The sequence below is a fragment of the Microcaecilia unicolor genome, chromosome 2, assembly GCF_901765095.1.
Source record: "Microcaecilia unicolor chromosome 2, aMicUni1.1, whole genome shotgun sequence".
Classification (NCBI taxonomy): Eukaryota; Metazoa; Chordata; class Amphibia; order Gymnophiona; family Siphonopidae; genus Microcaecilia; species Microcaecilia unicolor.
In genome coordinates, this window is record NC_044032.1 from 279,246,890 (window position 1) to 279,264,249 (window position 17,360).

General features: G+C 42.0%; 2 protein-coding genes across 2 annotated transcripts; one reads left to right on the plus strand and one right to left on the minus strand.

The window, feature by feature from the left end:
* LOC115463556 (perilipin-2-like) overlaps positions 1 to 17,360 on the minus strand; it is a 198,836-nt gene that overhangs the window by 147,036 nt on the left and 34,440 nt on the right.
* Positions 106 to 12,543, plus strand: LOC115463559 (perilipin-2-like). Of its 2 annotated transcripts, none has more exons than XM_030194202.1 (7): positions 106 to 139; positions 3,922 to 3,963; positions 4,769 to 4,964; positions 5,943 to 6,025; positions 8,237 to 8,477; positions 8,924 to 9,108; positions 11,148 to 12,543. In XM_030194202.1, the coding sequence occupies exons 2-7, from the start codon at positions 3,934 to 3,936 to the stop codon at positions 11,526 to 11,528; spliced, it is 1,116 nt and encodes a 371-aa protein (XP_030050062.1). In that variant the 5' UTR covers positions 106 to 139; positions 3,922 to 3,933; the 3' UTR covers positions 11,529 to 12,543. The 2 variants fall into 2 exon arrangements, with proteins under 2 accessions (XP_030050062.1, XP_030050063.1); XM_030194203.1 differs by lacking the exon at positions 106 to 139 and adding an exon at positions 192 to 298.

The following is a 17,360-nucleotide window of genomic DNA, read 5'->3' on the forward strand; positions in this document are numbered from 1 at the left end:
CCTCCTGCAGCTGATGGGGTTTTACTCAGCAGCCTGAGCCCAATCAAATGTGGGAGGTGTGGTGCAAATTCTCTTTATAAATAACGGTGTTCAGGTGCTAGCAGTTGGGTATCCGGTGTTTTTGCTATCAGTGGGCTGGGTGAGTGAGGTTTACGTGTTAGGCGCTTGTCTCTAGAACAAAGTTTCTCTTAATCTGCTCTTTTCTGTTAAGAACACGTTGGGTAGATGTCTTTATAAGACTACCGTTCTTTTTAATGAAAGTGTGTGTTGTATGTGAAAGAGAGGGAGATGCTTTCAGGTAATTTTGAAATTGTAGTTTCACTTCACTGTAATAATGTTTGCGTTAAACGCCATCTTTTGATACTTTGTTTTAAAATGCTTTCTTCCTCTTCCAGCCGAAGCTGTGTGGCTTTTCAATTAGTGGGGACTTGGGAGACTTACCCTACTCTTCCTATTCTTGATTTTAGAGAAGAACAAAGCTTCTACTGCAGTTGCTACTCCATTCAGAGTCTCTGCTCTATATGTGTTTGCTGGGGAAAGTACTCTTAATGTACTAGCGTCTAAATCAGAGGTTTGAAGGGGGGGTGTGATTAAATATAAAATTATCCCTGTAAATCTAGACTGTGTTGAGCTTGTAGATCAAAGGAGGAGGGGTATGTGTTTAGCAAACTGTGTATGATAGACTGGGAGTCAACTAAAAGCAATTTAGCCTGATGGCTTAAATGGTAGCTGAAAGAGGAATCTAGCTGAGATGTGGTGGGGTTGGATAGATGAAAGCTGGGGAGAAAAAAAAAGCTGTTTGTATGTAAAGACAATCCTTTCAGGGTCAGCTGACTTTGGTGTGGAAAGATGTTAAATCTAACTGCTTTTTATTCTGTAAAAGAAAAATGAGATGTGACACTTTGCTCTTTGTCCCATACAAGAAAAACAAGAGTATATTATGCCTGTGGGGCCAGTTAGCACCCCCCCCCCCCCCCAGGTACAACATTTCCTTTCTCTCTTCCCACCCTGCATCCTCCTTCAGCCCAGTGCCTTAAAAACCCTTGAAACCTTTCATATGTAGACATAAATTGGCTATCACTAAAACTGCTTAAATTATGGTAGTTGGTGGACATAATACTAATAAAAGCTGTATTGTATGCTCCTTTTCCTACACTATTCTACACAACACAGTAATACATGGCCAAATTTTAGTGAGGCTATCCTGTTTATTGATGAGTTTATCTTAACTTATCTGCCTCGGGAAGCCTGGTGTTAAAGATTGGAAAGAAAATTAACATCTTGGGGCATATGGAATCACATCTTCACCTCATCTTTTGTACAAATGGATTTCTGTTTTGAACACGTTTCAGACAAGTGGTTTTCAGAAGTCAACATAAATATTTTTTATGCAAATTTCATTAGTTTAAACATAACTAAATGAGCTATATGCCCCTAATGCAGTCCATTTGGCTTTTTAAAATCTTGTAATGCTGCCACCCTCCCCCCCCCCCCCCCCCCCCCCCTGCATACTACAGTCTTACCTTGTCTGCCCTGATGGTGTAGTGGTCTTTGTGGCTGAGGGGGTAGGAAAGAATCCTACTCTTTCCTGCCCTCTGATGCACTCTGCTTACTCTTCTGTGGGCGGCACTGCTGTTTTCCTAAAATGGCTGCTGAGACTTCAGCAGCGGTCTTGGTAGCCCTTTTCAAAATATAGTGGGGCTGTCCATGGCACAGGAGCGGAAGTGGAGACAGAGTACCAGTAGCAGTGAGCAGGAAAAAGTGGTGGTCTTTCCTGCCCCTGTAGCTGCAGAGGCCACTGCACCACCAGGGTGACCTTCAAGCATTAAGGTAGGTCTTGTCAAGTGTGGTGTGCAGGTAAGCATTGCAGTTTCTGGCACCTCCCCTCTTGCCATGCATACCCTGCTTACTGTGTTCTACTGGTTCTCTCTGGATGCTGAGGAAAGCAAGTGAGTATAACCAAAGGACTAATTCCTGAACAAAATATCCTCCTGAGTAGGAAGGGTGAGACTTGTGAAAATTTTCTACAAGCTTACTTTAGGGAGTGAGTTTGTACAAAACTAAGTTTGTAGAGGTAAACAAAACGGAATGGTGAGTGAGGGAATAGAACTATAAAATTCTCACATACTGAAATCGACTTGGCTTAAAGCCAGAACAGTTTTTCTGGCTACTGTGAAGCTTATTTCTGGGGAAATTATGTGCTACTGTACAATATACAGAATTTTTCACAGAATTCTGTTGACACGTATGCACTGTTTTTGGCTGCCTCCCTGCCTGTGTATACACCACTCTAGCATAGCAAAAAGTTGTTACATAGCTGCAAGTCAGTCTCGAACTGTATCCTTCTCCGGTCCCTGGAACTTTAAGTTGTGGGCCTACATGGCTTAAAGGAATAGCTAAGTTTGGGGCATTAGAGGCAAAACATGATGTGCAGTAACTCGTGTGGCGGGGTGGAAGGGGATCTGGAAAAAAATAATTGGGAGTATGGGGGAGGGGCCTGAAAAATAGGGTGTATGTATGGGCCCTGTGGAAAGCTGTAGGAAGATGCAGTAGGTTGTGTACCCTGTGTGTGGGGGGGGGGGGGGGGTGATGCTGGCTGTAGCAAGGGTAGATAATGTTTCTGTTATGGGGTGGAGGTCCCTTGATAGAGGGGGAAGATAACTTGCTGTAAATAACAGGGGTTTTGCTTGGAGTTGGGGGGGGGGGGGGGGAGGGCTGACAAATGGAGAGAACTATCCACACTCTAGCAGCATTGTCTTCTAGAACAGGTGATCAGAAAGAAAGGGGAGGTATTCATTCTGGAGAACAGGTAGAAAAAGCCAGGGACTAAAGTTAGTAGGGGAAAGTGATGCAAGCTACGAGAAATGGAGAACACAAAGCCTGCGGAGGAAAACTTGTGGTGGTGAGAGCATTTTATGCCAAGAGGGCAAAAGCCCGTATAGTGAGAATTCTATACAATATAAATATAGTATGCTGTTTTGTAGAAGCTGTGGGTACAGGGGAGGGGAGTTGGGTATTTACCTAATGTCCACACAATTTCAGGTCTGCCTTCGTCTGTCTTAAATATAAAACACCCCATCTTTGCTGATCTAATTTGGTTCTTGTCAGTGTTCTTCAGTTGTAATTCTGTCATAAATGGTGCTAGGTATAGAAATTGTCCCCTCCTTAGACGTGACCCTTCAATGAGGAGCTGGAGTCTTGCTAGTGGTGCTGCTGCAGTACTTTTTACAGGCACTGGCCAGTGATGTGCCTCCTATGTGCATATCTATGTGTTCAGGTTGGTTCGACATCAGTACTTTTTTAAGCTAGTTTTTCTAAAACAAAAAAATTACTAAGCTAATGGTTGAGGCTTATGTAAGCTGCATCCTGCTCTAGTCTCCAGCAATTTATCATAGCCTTAGCAATTTAGTCTGCAGTACAGTACTCACTCTACTTCCCCCTATTAAAAAAAAAATTCAGGTGGGGTTATTAGAACTTTGACACACACAGTAATCAGCATAAAAGTTAGCTGTTCCCCTCTCCCAAATGCTGCCTGATATTAGCTGTTGAGGATGTCCTCCACCTAGGCAATGTTGCAGGGTTGTTTCTGGCTTAAAGTTGAAGTGCCACTTGAACTTGTGAAAACACTTCTTGGTTGTACTAGCTCTCTGGTCACACCACTTTACCCATCAGGCAAGACTTGGTGGGAGGTGTTGGGGCAGCAAAAAGCAAAACTATAGGTCTTGATAGCACACAAACTAAATCATTTGCACATAACTTAACCTGAATGTATTTGGAATTTGATCAGTTAATGTTTTTTTTTTTGGGAGGGGTGTTAAGACTGAAGGCTATCCTAGGGCACTCCCCCTCCCCCTACTACTGTCATCTATGAAAGTTTTTTTTTTTTTTAAAGGATTTTCTAAAACTTTTTTTTTCTTTTAGGCCTTTAAGAAGATGGCTTCAGTAGTAGCTGAACCACAGCAGGTATGAATAAAATGGTTGGTTTGCCTTTTCAGTATATTGATGAGCAGTCTAGCTCTTGGGGGTATCTAATCTGAATATGAAACATGTCATGCATCACTTTGTTTTTCCAGTCATATACTAAAAATTTCCTGGTATTGCTCTTCAGTCTTGTATTGGTGGTGGTGAATCATGGGCCACTCAATGTTAAAATATGGTGTCTTACCTGGTCAGCTCTCCCAAGTAAATTTGTATGCGTCAAGTTTCTTGTTTCCTGTTGAATTCACTGGGTGTGACAATTGATCCTGCTGTTGAGCCTAGATTAGAATTAAGAAAAATTCTGGAAACCTTCAGCATCTTGGTAAAGTCAGAAAATAACTTTATCCAGAACACTTTAAAATCATTCAAGCTTGCATCATTTTCCAATGACATTACTGTAATGTACTCTGGGCTATACCAAGAAAATAAACAGCTACAGTCAGTCTCGGATCAATTGATTTCCATACATGCCAATGCAAGTCATTTACCCCCTTTCAAATCTTTATGCTGGCTACCAATACAAGCCCACTTACAATTCTGCTCATTGAGCTTCAAAAATTTTCAGGGTGTAGCACCATTATATCCCATTGCACTATTTAACCTTACCTTTCCTTTTCAATAAATATAGCTTCAGAAAAGCAATTGAGAAACAATTGATATTCTTAATCTGATTTCATGTTTGTATTGTCCCTGGAATGTACCCACTTGATTTCAGTTTGCAGTATGTTATAATATTGCAACTTTGCTGTGGTGCTTCTTATGGCTGGGTCTTTACTCTTTTGCTTGACAGAATGTGATGCTGAGGGTGGCTAACCTGCCACTGGTGAGCTCTGCCTATGCCATGGTGTCATCTGCATACACCAGCACAAAAGAGAACCACCCGTACCTGAAGTCTGCTTGTGAGGTGGCAGAGAAGGGAGTAAAGAGCATCACTGCTGCAGCTCTCACAAGTGCAAACCCCATCTTCCAAAAACTGGAGCCACAAAGTAAGTGATGTCCACTTGTTAACGGAAGTAAGATGTTTTCATTTTTAATAGTGCCTAGTTAAAAAGCCATTTTCCCACTTAGTTCCCACTGGATAAAGGATACTAGGTTAGATGTAGCATTGGTCTGACCCAGTACAGCGCTTATGTTCTCATCCCATTCCCGCTTTAAATATCAAGTGTCAAATACAAATACATCATTTTTTCATATGAAAATGATAAAAGGGATGGAATGACTTCCCTATGAGGAAAGGCTCAGAAGTTAGGGCTCTTCAGCTTGGAGAAAAGGCGATTGAGGGGTGATATGATAGAAGTCTACAAGATAATGAGCGGAGTAGAGCGGACAGGTGTGAAGCGTTTGGTACACTTTCAAAACAATAATAGAACCAGGGGACACGATGAAGCTAGAATATGGTAGATTTAAACAGTTTTTTCCTTTACTCAGCGTGTAGTTGGACTATGGCAGTCGATGCCGGAAAATGTAGTGACAGCAGCTGGCCTTACAGAGTTTAAAGGGGGTTTGGACAGATTCCGGAGGGAAGTCTATTGAACATTATTTAAAAAAAAAAAAAATGTAATGGGTTTTGCCAGATTCTTGAAGCCTGGATTGGCCGCTGTCTGAGACAGGATGCTGGGCTTGATGGACCCTTGGTCTTTTGCAGTGCTTATGTACTAAGTGTCTTATAATAAAGTACTAGTCCAGTAATCAGGCTTCTAACAAATGCTTTCTAACGAGCCACACTAAGTAGTGAGCTCTCCTAAAGGAGCTTACTCTTGCTGTAGTAACCTGTTAACCACTAAGCCTTTCCTGACCATTTTACCCACTTTCTCATGTGAGCTCTTTCATAAGAGGCAAATGAGAATGGTCATTGTAAGGTGACACTTGGGTAGTCTCGTACTAGAAATGATGTACAGGATGAATATGAATGTACAAACTTTACTCAAGCATTTACTCCAGATTCACTCAGGATTGTCTTTCAGTTGCTCTTGCCAATAAGTATGCCTGCATTGAATTGGACAAAATTGAAGAGAAGCTGCCTATCCTCTATCAACCAGCTGATAAGGTGAGCTAGACTGGGTGGTGTTGGGGGCCCAAATTGCATTAGGGCAGAAAAATCTGTTGCCCAGTTGTACACTAAGGCTGTTCTCAGCTATTTAAAACTTTAGTTGCAGAACATATCACAACTGAGACTGCAAGAAAATCTAGCCTAGTTGTTGGACAGTACATGTTGCTACTAACCTGCTAGTACTAGACCTGTCCTTGGTGTGATTGTCTGGTACCAACCCTTTGGCCCCTTCTTGGCATCTCTTGCCCACCCTTTCACATTACAAGATAAGAAGGCATCTGTAATATAACCCCTTAAAATCCTGTACTGCTCTGGAATGAGTACAAATAAGGGGCTTCTTAAAACTTTCCAAATGGAGAAAAGTGTTAGCATCTAATGAATCCCCACACTAAAATCAGTATTGTTTAATGTCTAATGTATGTTCAGTAGCTTAATCTGCAGAGGGGTGGTCTCCTGTAATTGAACTTCAAGGCCTCATTTTCATTTTCATCAGCAGCTATCTGGTCTGTCAATAGCTCCCTAGCTTTTATGAAGACTTCCAAACTCTAGCAGGGCATCCTCTTTCAGTAAGAGTTAACCCCACTTGGGCAGATCCAAGTGGAGGAAAAAATTCCTTGTCCTACTTGATGTGTATCTGGCCCAAAAGTAGATATTTGTTTTTAGTAAGCAATATGACACTTAAAACAAGATTAGAGGCAGCATTGGCTTTGGGCAAAAGTGTACCCAAGTATTCGCAGTCTAGTGTCAGAATACAAGGAAGTATATCTCTGAGGTAAACTTAGTTCAGCAGGGAACAGGCATAGAGAAATGGGGGGGGGGGGGGGGGGGGGGGGGGGGTCTGGGTAAACTAACTGTAGGACATATGAATAAAATCAGTTCCAGTAGGGGGTGGGGACTGGATCTAGTCTTGGATGTAAGGAGGCTATCTGCCCAAAGTAGTGGGCTTTGCCATTGTCAGTTCATGTGCCAGAGTACTTGTGTAAAGGCTTTGCATTATAACCTTGCCTAAAGATGAGGTGAATACTATTAGGACTTGTATTTGTTCAATTATGTAGAGGTGACAAGCTCTGGCCATTTATTTCCAAATATTTAGGTTGGGGTAGGGTATAAAAATAGGAGTAATGAGGGGAAAAGGCACAGGCTGATCAAAGGTGTATGGTAGCTTACTAGCAGAACATGTGGGAATATCTTGATTACATGCAGCTGCAAAGGCTTTATTGTATTCTTGGTGGTTTTACTATTATGCAGATTATACCTGCTGTACACCACCTTGGGTGAATCTCTTCATAAAGGTGGTTAATAAATCCCAATAGATCTGTGGCAACTAAAGCTGAGATTCAGGTAGTTTGCCTGACTTTAATAGCTGGTATTTATAACTTATGACTAGAGCTTTGTGTAAGGCTTTTCAGAATGCTTAAGTTGGTGTTACCACCAGGAGAAGGTGGCTGGCTTCTTACCTAGGGGATGCATGACAAAGCAGTTTTCTGATCTGGGGAGCCTTAAATCTTAGGAGCAGGCTGACATTGAGTCATGAGCACTAGATCTGCTTCCATGTTGTCTATAAGAGGAGAAGCATTCAGCTATGTGCATGGAATCAAACCAGAGGTGCTCCACGAACTTATGGGTTCCAGTTACAGCTTAGTTCCTAGAGTATATGCAACCATGTTTGAGACCACATGGGGCATATCTGCATATTGTCCACCAAAACAAGCCTTGCATCAAACAGTTTAACCACTGACCCCACCCCATACAAATAAGAGTTTTGTCCGGATGGAGTAATCTCCTTTTTTTTTTTTTTTTTTTTAGGGACAATGGAAGTAAAATCTTCAGGGATCAGATTCTAGGGACTCTAGTTGAAGTAGTGAGCTGAGAGATACTGGTACTTAAAGGGATATCCTTCCATGTGAGATCAAGGGTTACAAACAAAAGATTTAGAAGTAGCTGGGGAGCTGTCAACAACCAATATACATGCATAGACACTGTACAGGAGATGCACAGTGGTTTTCAACCCAGTACTTGGACCACTTGGTCAGTTGGGCATTCTTGGGTGTTATGTACAGTGGGCTGTATTCTGAATTGAGGCTAAAATGACGGGTTAAACCGTTTCTATAAATTGAAAGCCATTTATTTGCTGTAGTTTTTTAAACCATGTTTTATTGTGTGAACTACATGAAACTATTGGTTATATAAACAAACTAAACTTTCTAGGTTGTTGCTAATGCCACAGACTTGATGGTTGGTGCAAAAGAAGCTATGACAGGTGCCAAGGACACTGTTGCTCATACAGTCACTGGAGTGCTTGACAAGACCAAGGGAGTTGTGAGTGATAGCATGAACAAGGTTATGAGTAGCCATATGGTGCAGATGGTGAGCGCTGGGGTAGATGCAGCACTGACCAAATCCGAGGCTCTTGTGGATCACCATCTCCCACAGACTGCAGAGGAAGCAAGTAAGGAAACAAGTTGATTGACATTGTTGTTGTTTGTTCTAGAACACTGGTTCCCAAACCTAGTCCTGGAGGCATCCCAGTCAGGTTTTCAGGCTGTCCACAATGGCTTTCATGAAATTTGCATTCAGATCTCTTATGAATATTCATTGTGGATATCCTGACTGGCTGGTGTACCTCCAGGACTAGGTTTGGGAACCACATCTTAAGACACTGTCATTGTTTACATAACTGGCCTCTTGCTTGCTGTACTAGACCTAGTTTTCCACAAATATGCTTACCCATGTACTCTTCTAAGCTCCTGCTGAGACTTACAAAACAGGCTTTTAGCTCAGCTATGATATACTGTTTCTACTGTGTAGTGTAGAAGGCTTTCACTGAATTCAGTTATCTTTCTGGAAGTGGACAGACAATGGCTGCTAAGCATTAGACTAATTTTATTTCTTTAGTCCAAGAAACTTCCAGAGTTGAAGGCTTTGAAGCTGGAACCCAGAAGCAGAGCTACGATGTCAGATTGAGGTCACTGTTTAACAAGGTTCGCAGGCGAGCTTATGAGCAGGCCTTGACAAAGGTCAAAGATGCCAAAATCAGGAGCCAGGATGTTATATCCCAACTCGGCACTGCAATTAACCTGGTAAGAATTATTTGTATGAAGTACACTTCGGGATCTTGGTGCGGGCTGAGTAGTACAGTGTGTGCATAGGCATTGGTTTCACTGTTTCTCCAGTAAATTCTGAATGTCGGCATGAGGTCTGCATTCAGGAAGGTTTAAGGCGGGACAATGTTGCTAGCAAGGAGCATGAAGATCTGGAGTGTCCCACTGGCAGATGTTCTTGGCCCACAAGTGTAGTCTTAATTTCAAATATAAGAGCATTTGGCTTATAGCACTAAAAATCCATGTCTTCTGTTAATTAGTCATCCGGTGCTAAAACTTTATGATGCCCAGGAAAGGCTGTACAGGACCTGGAAAGAATGGAAGAGGAGCAAAAGACAGGATGGAGAGGAAGTTCCAACAGAGGGGAAGAAGCTCAAATTAGTCCCAGAAAGCATTAGTAAATCCTGCTTAAGGCATAAACTTGCAGTAACTTAGTTTTACTACTGTACAGCTTGCAGTACTTCCCATGCTGCAGTGAATGAGATTTGGTACTGATATATAGTTATGCTGAGCTTCAGCAATTTCTGTGGTACCACAATTCATTATGGGAGGGGTGGTCAGGATTCAGCTAGTATTGGTGCTTAGACCTAGCTAAATCACTCCTGAATTTCAGAGCACCACACTTGTGGTAGGGTTAATGGACCTAATTGCAGTGTTTATGGCTTAAGCTCTAAAGAGCAGAGGGGAGGGAATGAACTGTTCAGAACTTGGTTTGACAAATTGAGCTCAAAGCAACTATGCATAATGTAAGCCAAGGTAACAAGCCATGCATTAGTGATGCAGTGAACTAATGGCATACAAATAGCTACACAGTGTAAATGCTGTGATTGTTATACCAGTTTGTCTACAGTGGTTTAGACTAAAATGTCAGTTCATGAGCAGGGACTTGGTAAGAATTTTTGTGGTAGCTTCTAGGCAAATTTTCTTTAGAACTTCCACCAATGGGGCCCTGTCATTCTGAAAAAGGAGAATTCAGCAGATAGTCACCAATTTGATTCCTGCTAAATGAACAAGGCATAGGGTATGGAGAGGCACAGAAGGCAAAAGTAGAGACTAATAGACGATTCACCACTGGAGACGCGAGTCCAACAGTCTTTATATCAAAGATAACGACCCGACACAGGCCTTGTTTCGACACTAAAAAAGCGTCTGCATCAGGGGTCAATAAATACACCAAGTAGTGAATGCAAAATGAGTCCTACTTGTATGTGTTAACTCACTAAACAGAAAATGCTGGACACAAACTATCAGAGCAAAAGGGTATGGAGAGAACAGACCTCTGAGCAGTGGTGGCTCTTAACTCCCCATACACTTATTTCTCCCATCAGCTGATGTGACATGCCTTGAACCATTGAATTGGTAAATTTGAGTGCTCCTCCTAAACAAGTCCTAGGCATATGCCTGGCTACATATGCTTTACCTCTACCTAACCTTAACTCCTGAGGCAGGATGACTCCTGTACCAAGCAACAACTTCAAAGCTTCCACTTGTGACAATTGTAGTATGAAAGGGATGTTTGCCATTGCCTTTCCAAGTTGAGGCTATGAACTTGTTTACTAATTATAAAATGGATAGCTGAGCAGCCAGAGGCCACTCCCTGATGAATCCCACAACATGGATTCACTCAGGTCATGGGTGCAGTACTAAGGTTAGGCACGAGAATTAAATGAGTTTGTTCTATACGTTCTGATAAACCTGATGAATTGTTTCCAACTTGAGGATTAGAACCATTTTCCACATGATCAAGTTGAGAAACAAAAGCCCCTTTGGGGATGAAGGATACGGTATAGGATCTTTACAGCAAGTAGAACTTTGTTACTGGGTCTACAGCAGCTTTATGAATACCTTCCAACAGAACATTTATGTGGAACACAGCTAAAATGAGTAATAGAATAGAAATAGCGTATAGCATTCCAAGGTTTTCTTTAATGGGATCTTGAGACTTGCATAGTCACAAATGACTAAAAACTAGTTCTCTGTACTACCAGTTTTCTTGACATCTAATTCTTCCATTTTAGCACATTGAGTCACGCACCCTAGCTATTGCCCAGGACCTGACTTCCCAGCTTCAGACCACCTGCCTCAACCTGATTCGAGGTTTGCCCCAGTATATCCAGGACCAGGCCCACAATGTTAGCAGTATGGCTGGGAACATCTACCATAACTTCCGCTTTGCTACCATCTTCAGAGGTGTGTCTGAGCAGCTCCTCAACACCAGCAAAGGACAGCTGAACAAAATGAAGGAATCTCTGGATGAGGTGATAGATTATCTTGTCAACAACACACCACTCAACTGGCTGCTGGATCCTTTCTACCCCCACCTGCTGCAGCTACAGGATGAAAAGAAAAGGGAGCAGGAGGAAGAGAAGAGAGCACAAGCTAATACTTCAGCCTGCTAGACAAGTGACATCACTGTTCATGTTGCTAGTCTGGTAAACTTCAGAAGTGGCCACAACACTTTCTTGCAGGGAAGGGTGACATCTCAAATGGGAAGACATGGATGAATACTTTTGCCCTGATATTCAGGCTGTCTCCAGCAGTTGGTGCTAGACACAAATATTCAATGTCTGTCTATTGCTGGTGACTGTCACTGACGATCTGACCAGTTTCTCTTAGACCGACCAAAGTTATTCCACTTGGTCTGGTTTTGAAAATTGGCAGATATCACCCAATGGCAATCTCTAAGCCACTAACTAGTGATATTCAGTGCTGGATGCAGTTTTAGTGGCCATTTTGTTTTTAAATATTGGGTGGTTTGTTTCTACTGGGGGAGCTTAAGTTACTGAACTCATTCACTCATAAATGGTTTGAGCAGTCTTTTTTTTGTAAATGGCTAGAACTGCCTCCCTGAGGGCTGTCATTTTTCAGTGTCATAACATGTCTTGTCATTTAGTCACCAGCAGGGCTTGCACAATGTACAAACTTAAGTCTTTGTACTATAGTACAATCTGACCTTTCTGTAAAGATTTGTATTTTTGTATCTGACTTGATATTTATTAGCAATAAACTTTCAGCAGCAAATATGCTCTAGTGTTTGAATTAACCTTCTCTAATCCTGAAAATCTCATTGCCTCAATTGTAATAACACTTGCTTTTGCTAACATGTAGTTAATGGACATATACTGCACTGAAGTAATTACAGTGCATCTGCATACAGAATTCTGCAGTAAGACTGGTAGCCAATCTTTGGTATTCAGCTAGACTAATGTACAAATTGACTGTGGGAGCTGTAAAAGCTGGATACTCATCCCAGTACAAATATCATTTTAGAATACTTTCAAAGATGTATCACTAGGATAACATTTTAATTTTCTGAAGCTAGCATTGGTGTCAAACTTCAACTTATTTCTGCAACCTGAGAAACTTCAAAAACTAGACATGGTGAAAAAACAAGTGCCGCATACAGGCTCCTTCAAAGTAAATGATCTCATTCTGTATCAAATCAGAGTAGGGTAGGTAGACTTCTGTTCCCTCCCTCCACCCCCCCCCCCCCCCCAGGATACAGGGAAGAGGCAAATGTTCTGAAACATCAAAACATTTTGGTGCACTTCAAACAAATCATACATTTGTCTCCCTTGTGTCCTCTGGAAGAGCCTACCTGTTTGTGCATATTAGTCATAGGGCTTGTGTTCCTCCATATTGTGTACTTGATCTCTCCTCATTCTGTACCTATTTTAATTCTAAAAAAAACAAAATGGGCAAGCACACATCTCCTGTATAAAGCTAATGGTCATTCTATGTAGTTTGTATCCCTCCCCCCCCCCCCCCCCCATGGAGTTGATTTTGGTGTCACATTCAGTCCTCCTTTCACTATATTTTCTGTAAGTCCTTTTCCTTCTTTTCTATCAGTTACTAGACTTCATTCCTCACCTCTCATCCTACCTGTTTTTGTTTTTTTTTTTGTTCTTGCCTTCCATTTTCCCCTTTCTACCTACTTATTTCCACTTCTCTCCCCATTTGGTCCCTTAACCCCCTACCCCACAAGTGTCTGTCGGGAAGCATCAATTGAAAAGGAGAGCTGAGGAAATATTCACTGAAAGTGTGGTGAATTTGTGGAACAGCCTCCTGGTGGAGATGAGCAGTATCTGAATCCAAGAGAGCTTGTGACATAGGATCTCAAATGACAGGGAGAGTAGATAAATGGATGGTCAGAATGGATAAGCCATATGGTCTTTGCCTATATTAGGTTGAAATGCAAGTTTAGATTCACAATCTGCTAAACTGAGTCATAAGCCAGAATGAGATTAAGTGGACACAGTTGATGGAAGAAGGTGACGGTGTGGCGATCTGTCATCTGTGTAGCAATAGGGATTGCCACCCTTAGAATGGATGTCTGTCAGAGGTACTATGAAAATACAGTTAGAACAAGCATGAAGCTCTGGGGGCCACCACATCAACCAGAGGTTTAAAAAAAAGTTTTTTTGATTGAGTGACTAGGAATACATGATCTCTAAGAATTTAAATTATGCAAGGAATGATTTGCTAGCACCTGGACTTTGAAGCTGATGCAGAAGAAAAAATTAGTCAAAAGCAGCGGAAGGTAAAACCAATGAGTGAAGAGCGCTAGTCAAGAGAGGCCCTGATTTTTAGGGTGGTTTTGGTACTATGACCAATTCTAATGCCATATTTCTCAGGATGAAGGATTTAAAGGCTTGTCCAGGCCTGAAGTTGCAGATGGACTAAAGCATTTTCAGGGGGAAAAGATGGAAAGTTAGTGTGAAAACTGAAGGTGTCTTGAGTGGAAGATGGTTTTTTTGAGAAGAGGAGATATTAAGGCCATAGGGTAGAGAGATTCTGAATTGAGGTTGCATCAAAGTAGGGGAGGGGGGACTGTCAAAAGTGTTTAACTAAAAAGCAAGCCATGGATCAACTGAAGAGGATGAGGGGTTCAGCAATTGTCCAATCTTGAATAATGAATCCAAAGAAATGTTGTCAGAGACCAGATTCTGTGTAAAGCTAGCCCAAAGCTGCTGTGAGGCAAAGCAATTGTAAGACTGGGGGGACTAGAGTTAACATAAGGAGAGTTTTTAGTTGAGGAAGATGGCAAGTTTACAGTTGATGTAAAGGTGGTGAAGAGTTGGTTTAAAAAAAAAAAAAAAGTTTCCAATTTCTTAAATTTGCTTTGCAGAGTCAAGGGGGGCTCAGGGGAGTAAATGGGTGGCATGGAAGAGGTAAGAGCTATTGTATTACCAATTTGCTAGAGTTTTCTGAGGTTTATTGGAGGCAGATGAAGCTTGTTGGCTGAAATAGATTTGTTTGGTACAATGCAGCTCATGATTAAACTCGTATTTGAATCGAAATTAGTGTCAGGAAAAGCCAGTGTGTCCATCGTTCAGCGACTCAAACCTGGGTCTTTAAAATACCATAGTGGAACTACTGGGATTGTTTGCACTTGGTGGAAGTTTGTGGGGTACAACATCAAGTACTTGCAGCAGAGAAGTTTGACAGTCTTTCAGATTAAGTATCAGAGCTAGTCTTATTATGGAGTTGCAAGGTTGCCAAGGAATTGGCTATATGTGGAAAATGTGTATCATGTAAGGCTCTGCTATATATATATATATATATATATATATATATAAGGGGTTCTCCAATCAGGCCTTCAGAATATCCACAAGATAAATTTGAATGTATTGTACTATCTCCTGCATATTCATTGTGGATATTCTGAAAACCTGACCTGCCTGTGGCTCTTGAGGACCGGAGTTGCCTACCCCTGAGCTAGTGCAATAGAGTAAGAGGAAGTTGTAAATAGAATTCCAATATCAGAATAAGAGAGGGGGGTTAAAGGAACAAGGAGACACTGAAGGTGGGAGGGTAAAGAAAGGCAACAACTCCACACCAACAAGCTGGTCAACAGAAGTGTGTGAAAATGAGAGAAAAAAAAAGGGGGGGGGGGAATAAAGAAGCATGTTTCTATGAAACAAGAATGTCCAACTTGTGTTGACAATATCTGCCACTAACGTGCCTTTATGTCTGAGAAAATGCACATTTAGGAGGCCTTCAGCTCATTAATAAGGGGGCAGTTAATATTTACAAAAGGAACATGAAGTAGGCAGATGCCTAGGTGCAGGAGGTAATACATGAAGAATTGGTGGCACCAGGAGCTACAAATGATGTAGTTAGGAAGCATCCCAATACAATAAAAAGAAAAGGTCAAGGGCTGTGAAATCACAAAAAGTAATAGGGCAAGTAATATGCCCACAGTGGTGCCCTAAGGGGCTCCCAAGGAACATGACCTGCTCCTTGGTTGTGTGCCTGTAGTGCAAGTGCCATGGTGCTTCCTGGCTGAAGACGTTTAACAGAAGTGATGTCACCTTGACAGGGGATCAGTAGTAGAGGGAAAAACTCAAGCAGGAGCACAGTGAAACTGAGGAAAGACCTTCGGTGGCTTCTGCGAGCCCTCCATGATGGTATTCCCATCTGAGGTGTACTGCTGGATAGAAGGAAAAATCTGCAAGGTCAATGTTATTGATTCAATAAAAGGACTCAATTCCTCCATCCTGAAGAGCCTAATCTCCAGAGAGTCTTTTGCTTCCTCTGTGGCCAGGTCTGCTGTATCCATGGGGGTGCCCATGCAAAAGAACATAAGAGTAGCCATATTAGGTAAGACCAATGGCCCTTCTAGCCCAGTATCCTGTTTTCCAAATAGTGGCCAAGCCAGGTCACAAGTACCTGCAAGGAAGAACCCCCTCCAACCCTTTCTCTTCTTAGTACAGGGCTGGGGACTGGGCTCCCCAAGCCATCCAACTTCTTTCTGCTCCAGAATGGTTCACTCCTTCCTAGGCTTAGGCTCTCTTCCATCACTTGGCGGACTGAGCTCACAATGAGCTGTATCCATTTAAACTCCAAGGAGCCTCCTGTGGGGATCCCATTATAAGCACCTCTGCCATAAGGTGGGGAGCCCCATGAGAGTCCTTTACACCAACTATTGCAGCACCTGTACTTTGGTGGGATAGCACCAAAATGGCTGCCTGTGGTTACCATTGCAGCCATGTGGTCAAGTGCCTCCAGACCTGCCCTCCTCCTGCTGACATGTGGAAAAGGCTGTCAGGCTGCCCTTCCCCCTAGCCTCCCACACACACCATCCTCTAAATTTGGCCTTGAACTCACCGTAAGACCAAATCTGATGACCTCCCCCTCCCTCCAAGAACAGCCCAAAACCTCTCAGGCTGTTGCGGCTGGACTTTGGATATTTCAATATTATTCTTTTGGTAGTAAGGAGAGCAAGACTAGTGGAAATGATGAGTCAGAGAGTCTGTGTGATGTTGTTTAACTGAGGTAAATTTGTTTAATTTGCATATTTTATCTTGTATATGTTCTGTTGTTCCTCATCTTGCAATAAAGTAAATACAATAAACAGCACAAAAAAAATGAAACAAACAACTTTCCCCCAGTCAAAAGGCTGAAGTAATAAAAAGAGAAATGAGGTCTTACCTGCAACTTTTCTTTCCTTTATTCCCCACCCGACCAGTCCAGAACCTGTGGGCTGTGATCATCAACCAGCAGACGGAGACACAGAAGCCCTGCATGCTTCACACACAATGGGACCGTGCTCAACATTTCAAACAGCAAAGTAATTGACCATTGTTTTTCCATTTTTCTTGAGTTGTACTAATAACACTCATCTTCAAACACTTAAACTGTTAGAAAAGACTGAATGTTGCACCTGAAAACAGTTTGACTGTTGAAAAAAGTGAAAAGAGCAAGGGAGGACCTCTGTATCTGGTTGGACTAAAGGAAAGAAAATTAGCAGGAAAGACCTTGTTTCTCCTTTCTGAAAGAGTTAAGTTTTTTTTAGGTGTGGATACTGATCTCCCTGCCTAGTCAATTTTTGGTTGCTCAATCTTTGTGTTTAGTATTCTGTATGGGTTTTTTTTTTTTTAATAGGCATGGAGATTAGTATCCACACCTAAAAAACTCTCCTCTTTTGGAAATTTTTAAACATTTTACGGAATATCATGTAATCACACTGACCCCTAATTGACTTTGGCAAGGAGTTCCAACATTCCTTACAGATATCCTGAAAACCTGTCTGGCTGGCTGGCTGGGTGTGGTGTGAGAGAACAGGTTTGAGAACCTCTGTTGTAGTGTGTGATCATAGCACAGAGGTTCTTAAACCTGTACTTGAGCACCACGAGCCAGTCAGGATATCCGTAATACATACAGTGGTGGAAATAAGTATTTGATCCCTTGCTGATTTTGTAAGTTTGCACACTGACAAAGACATGAGC

What these genes read in the sequence shown, in the direction of transcription:
- LOC115463559 (XM_030194202.1), top strand. Translation starts at nt 3,934, where the DNA reads ATGGCTTCAGTAGTAGCTGAACCACAGCAG. An exon ending in CCAAAAACTGGAGCCACAAA is followed by an intron (nt 4,965 to 5,942) that starts GTAAGTGATGTC and finishes ATTGTCTTTCAG; the next exon opens with TTGCTCTTGCCAATAAGTAT. An exon ending in ACAGACTGCAGAGGAAGCAA is followed by an intron (nt 8,478 to 8,923) that starts GTAAGGAAACAA and finishes TTATTTCTTTAG; the next exon opens with TCCAAGAAACTTCCAGAGTT.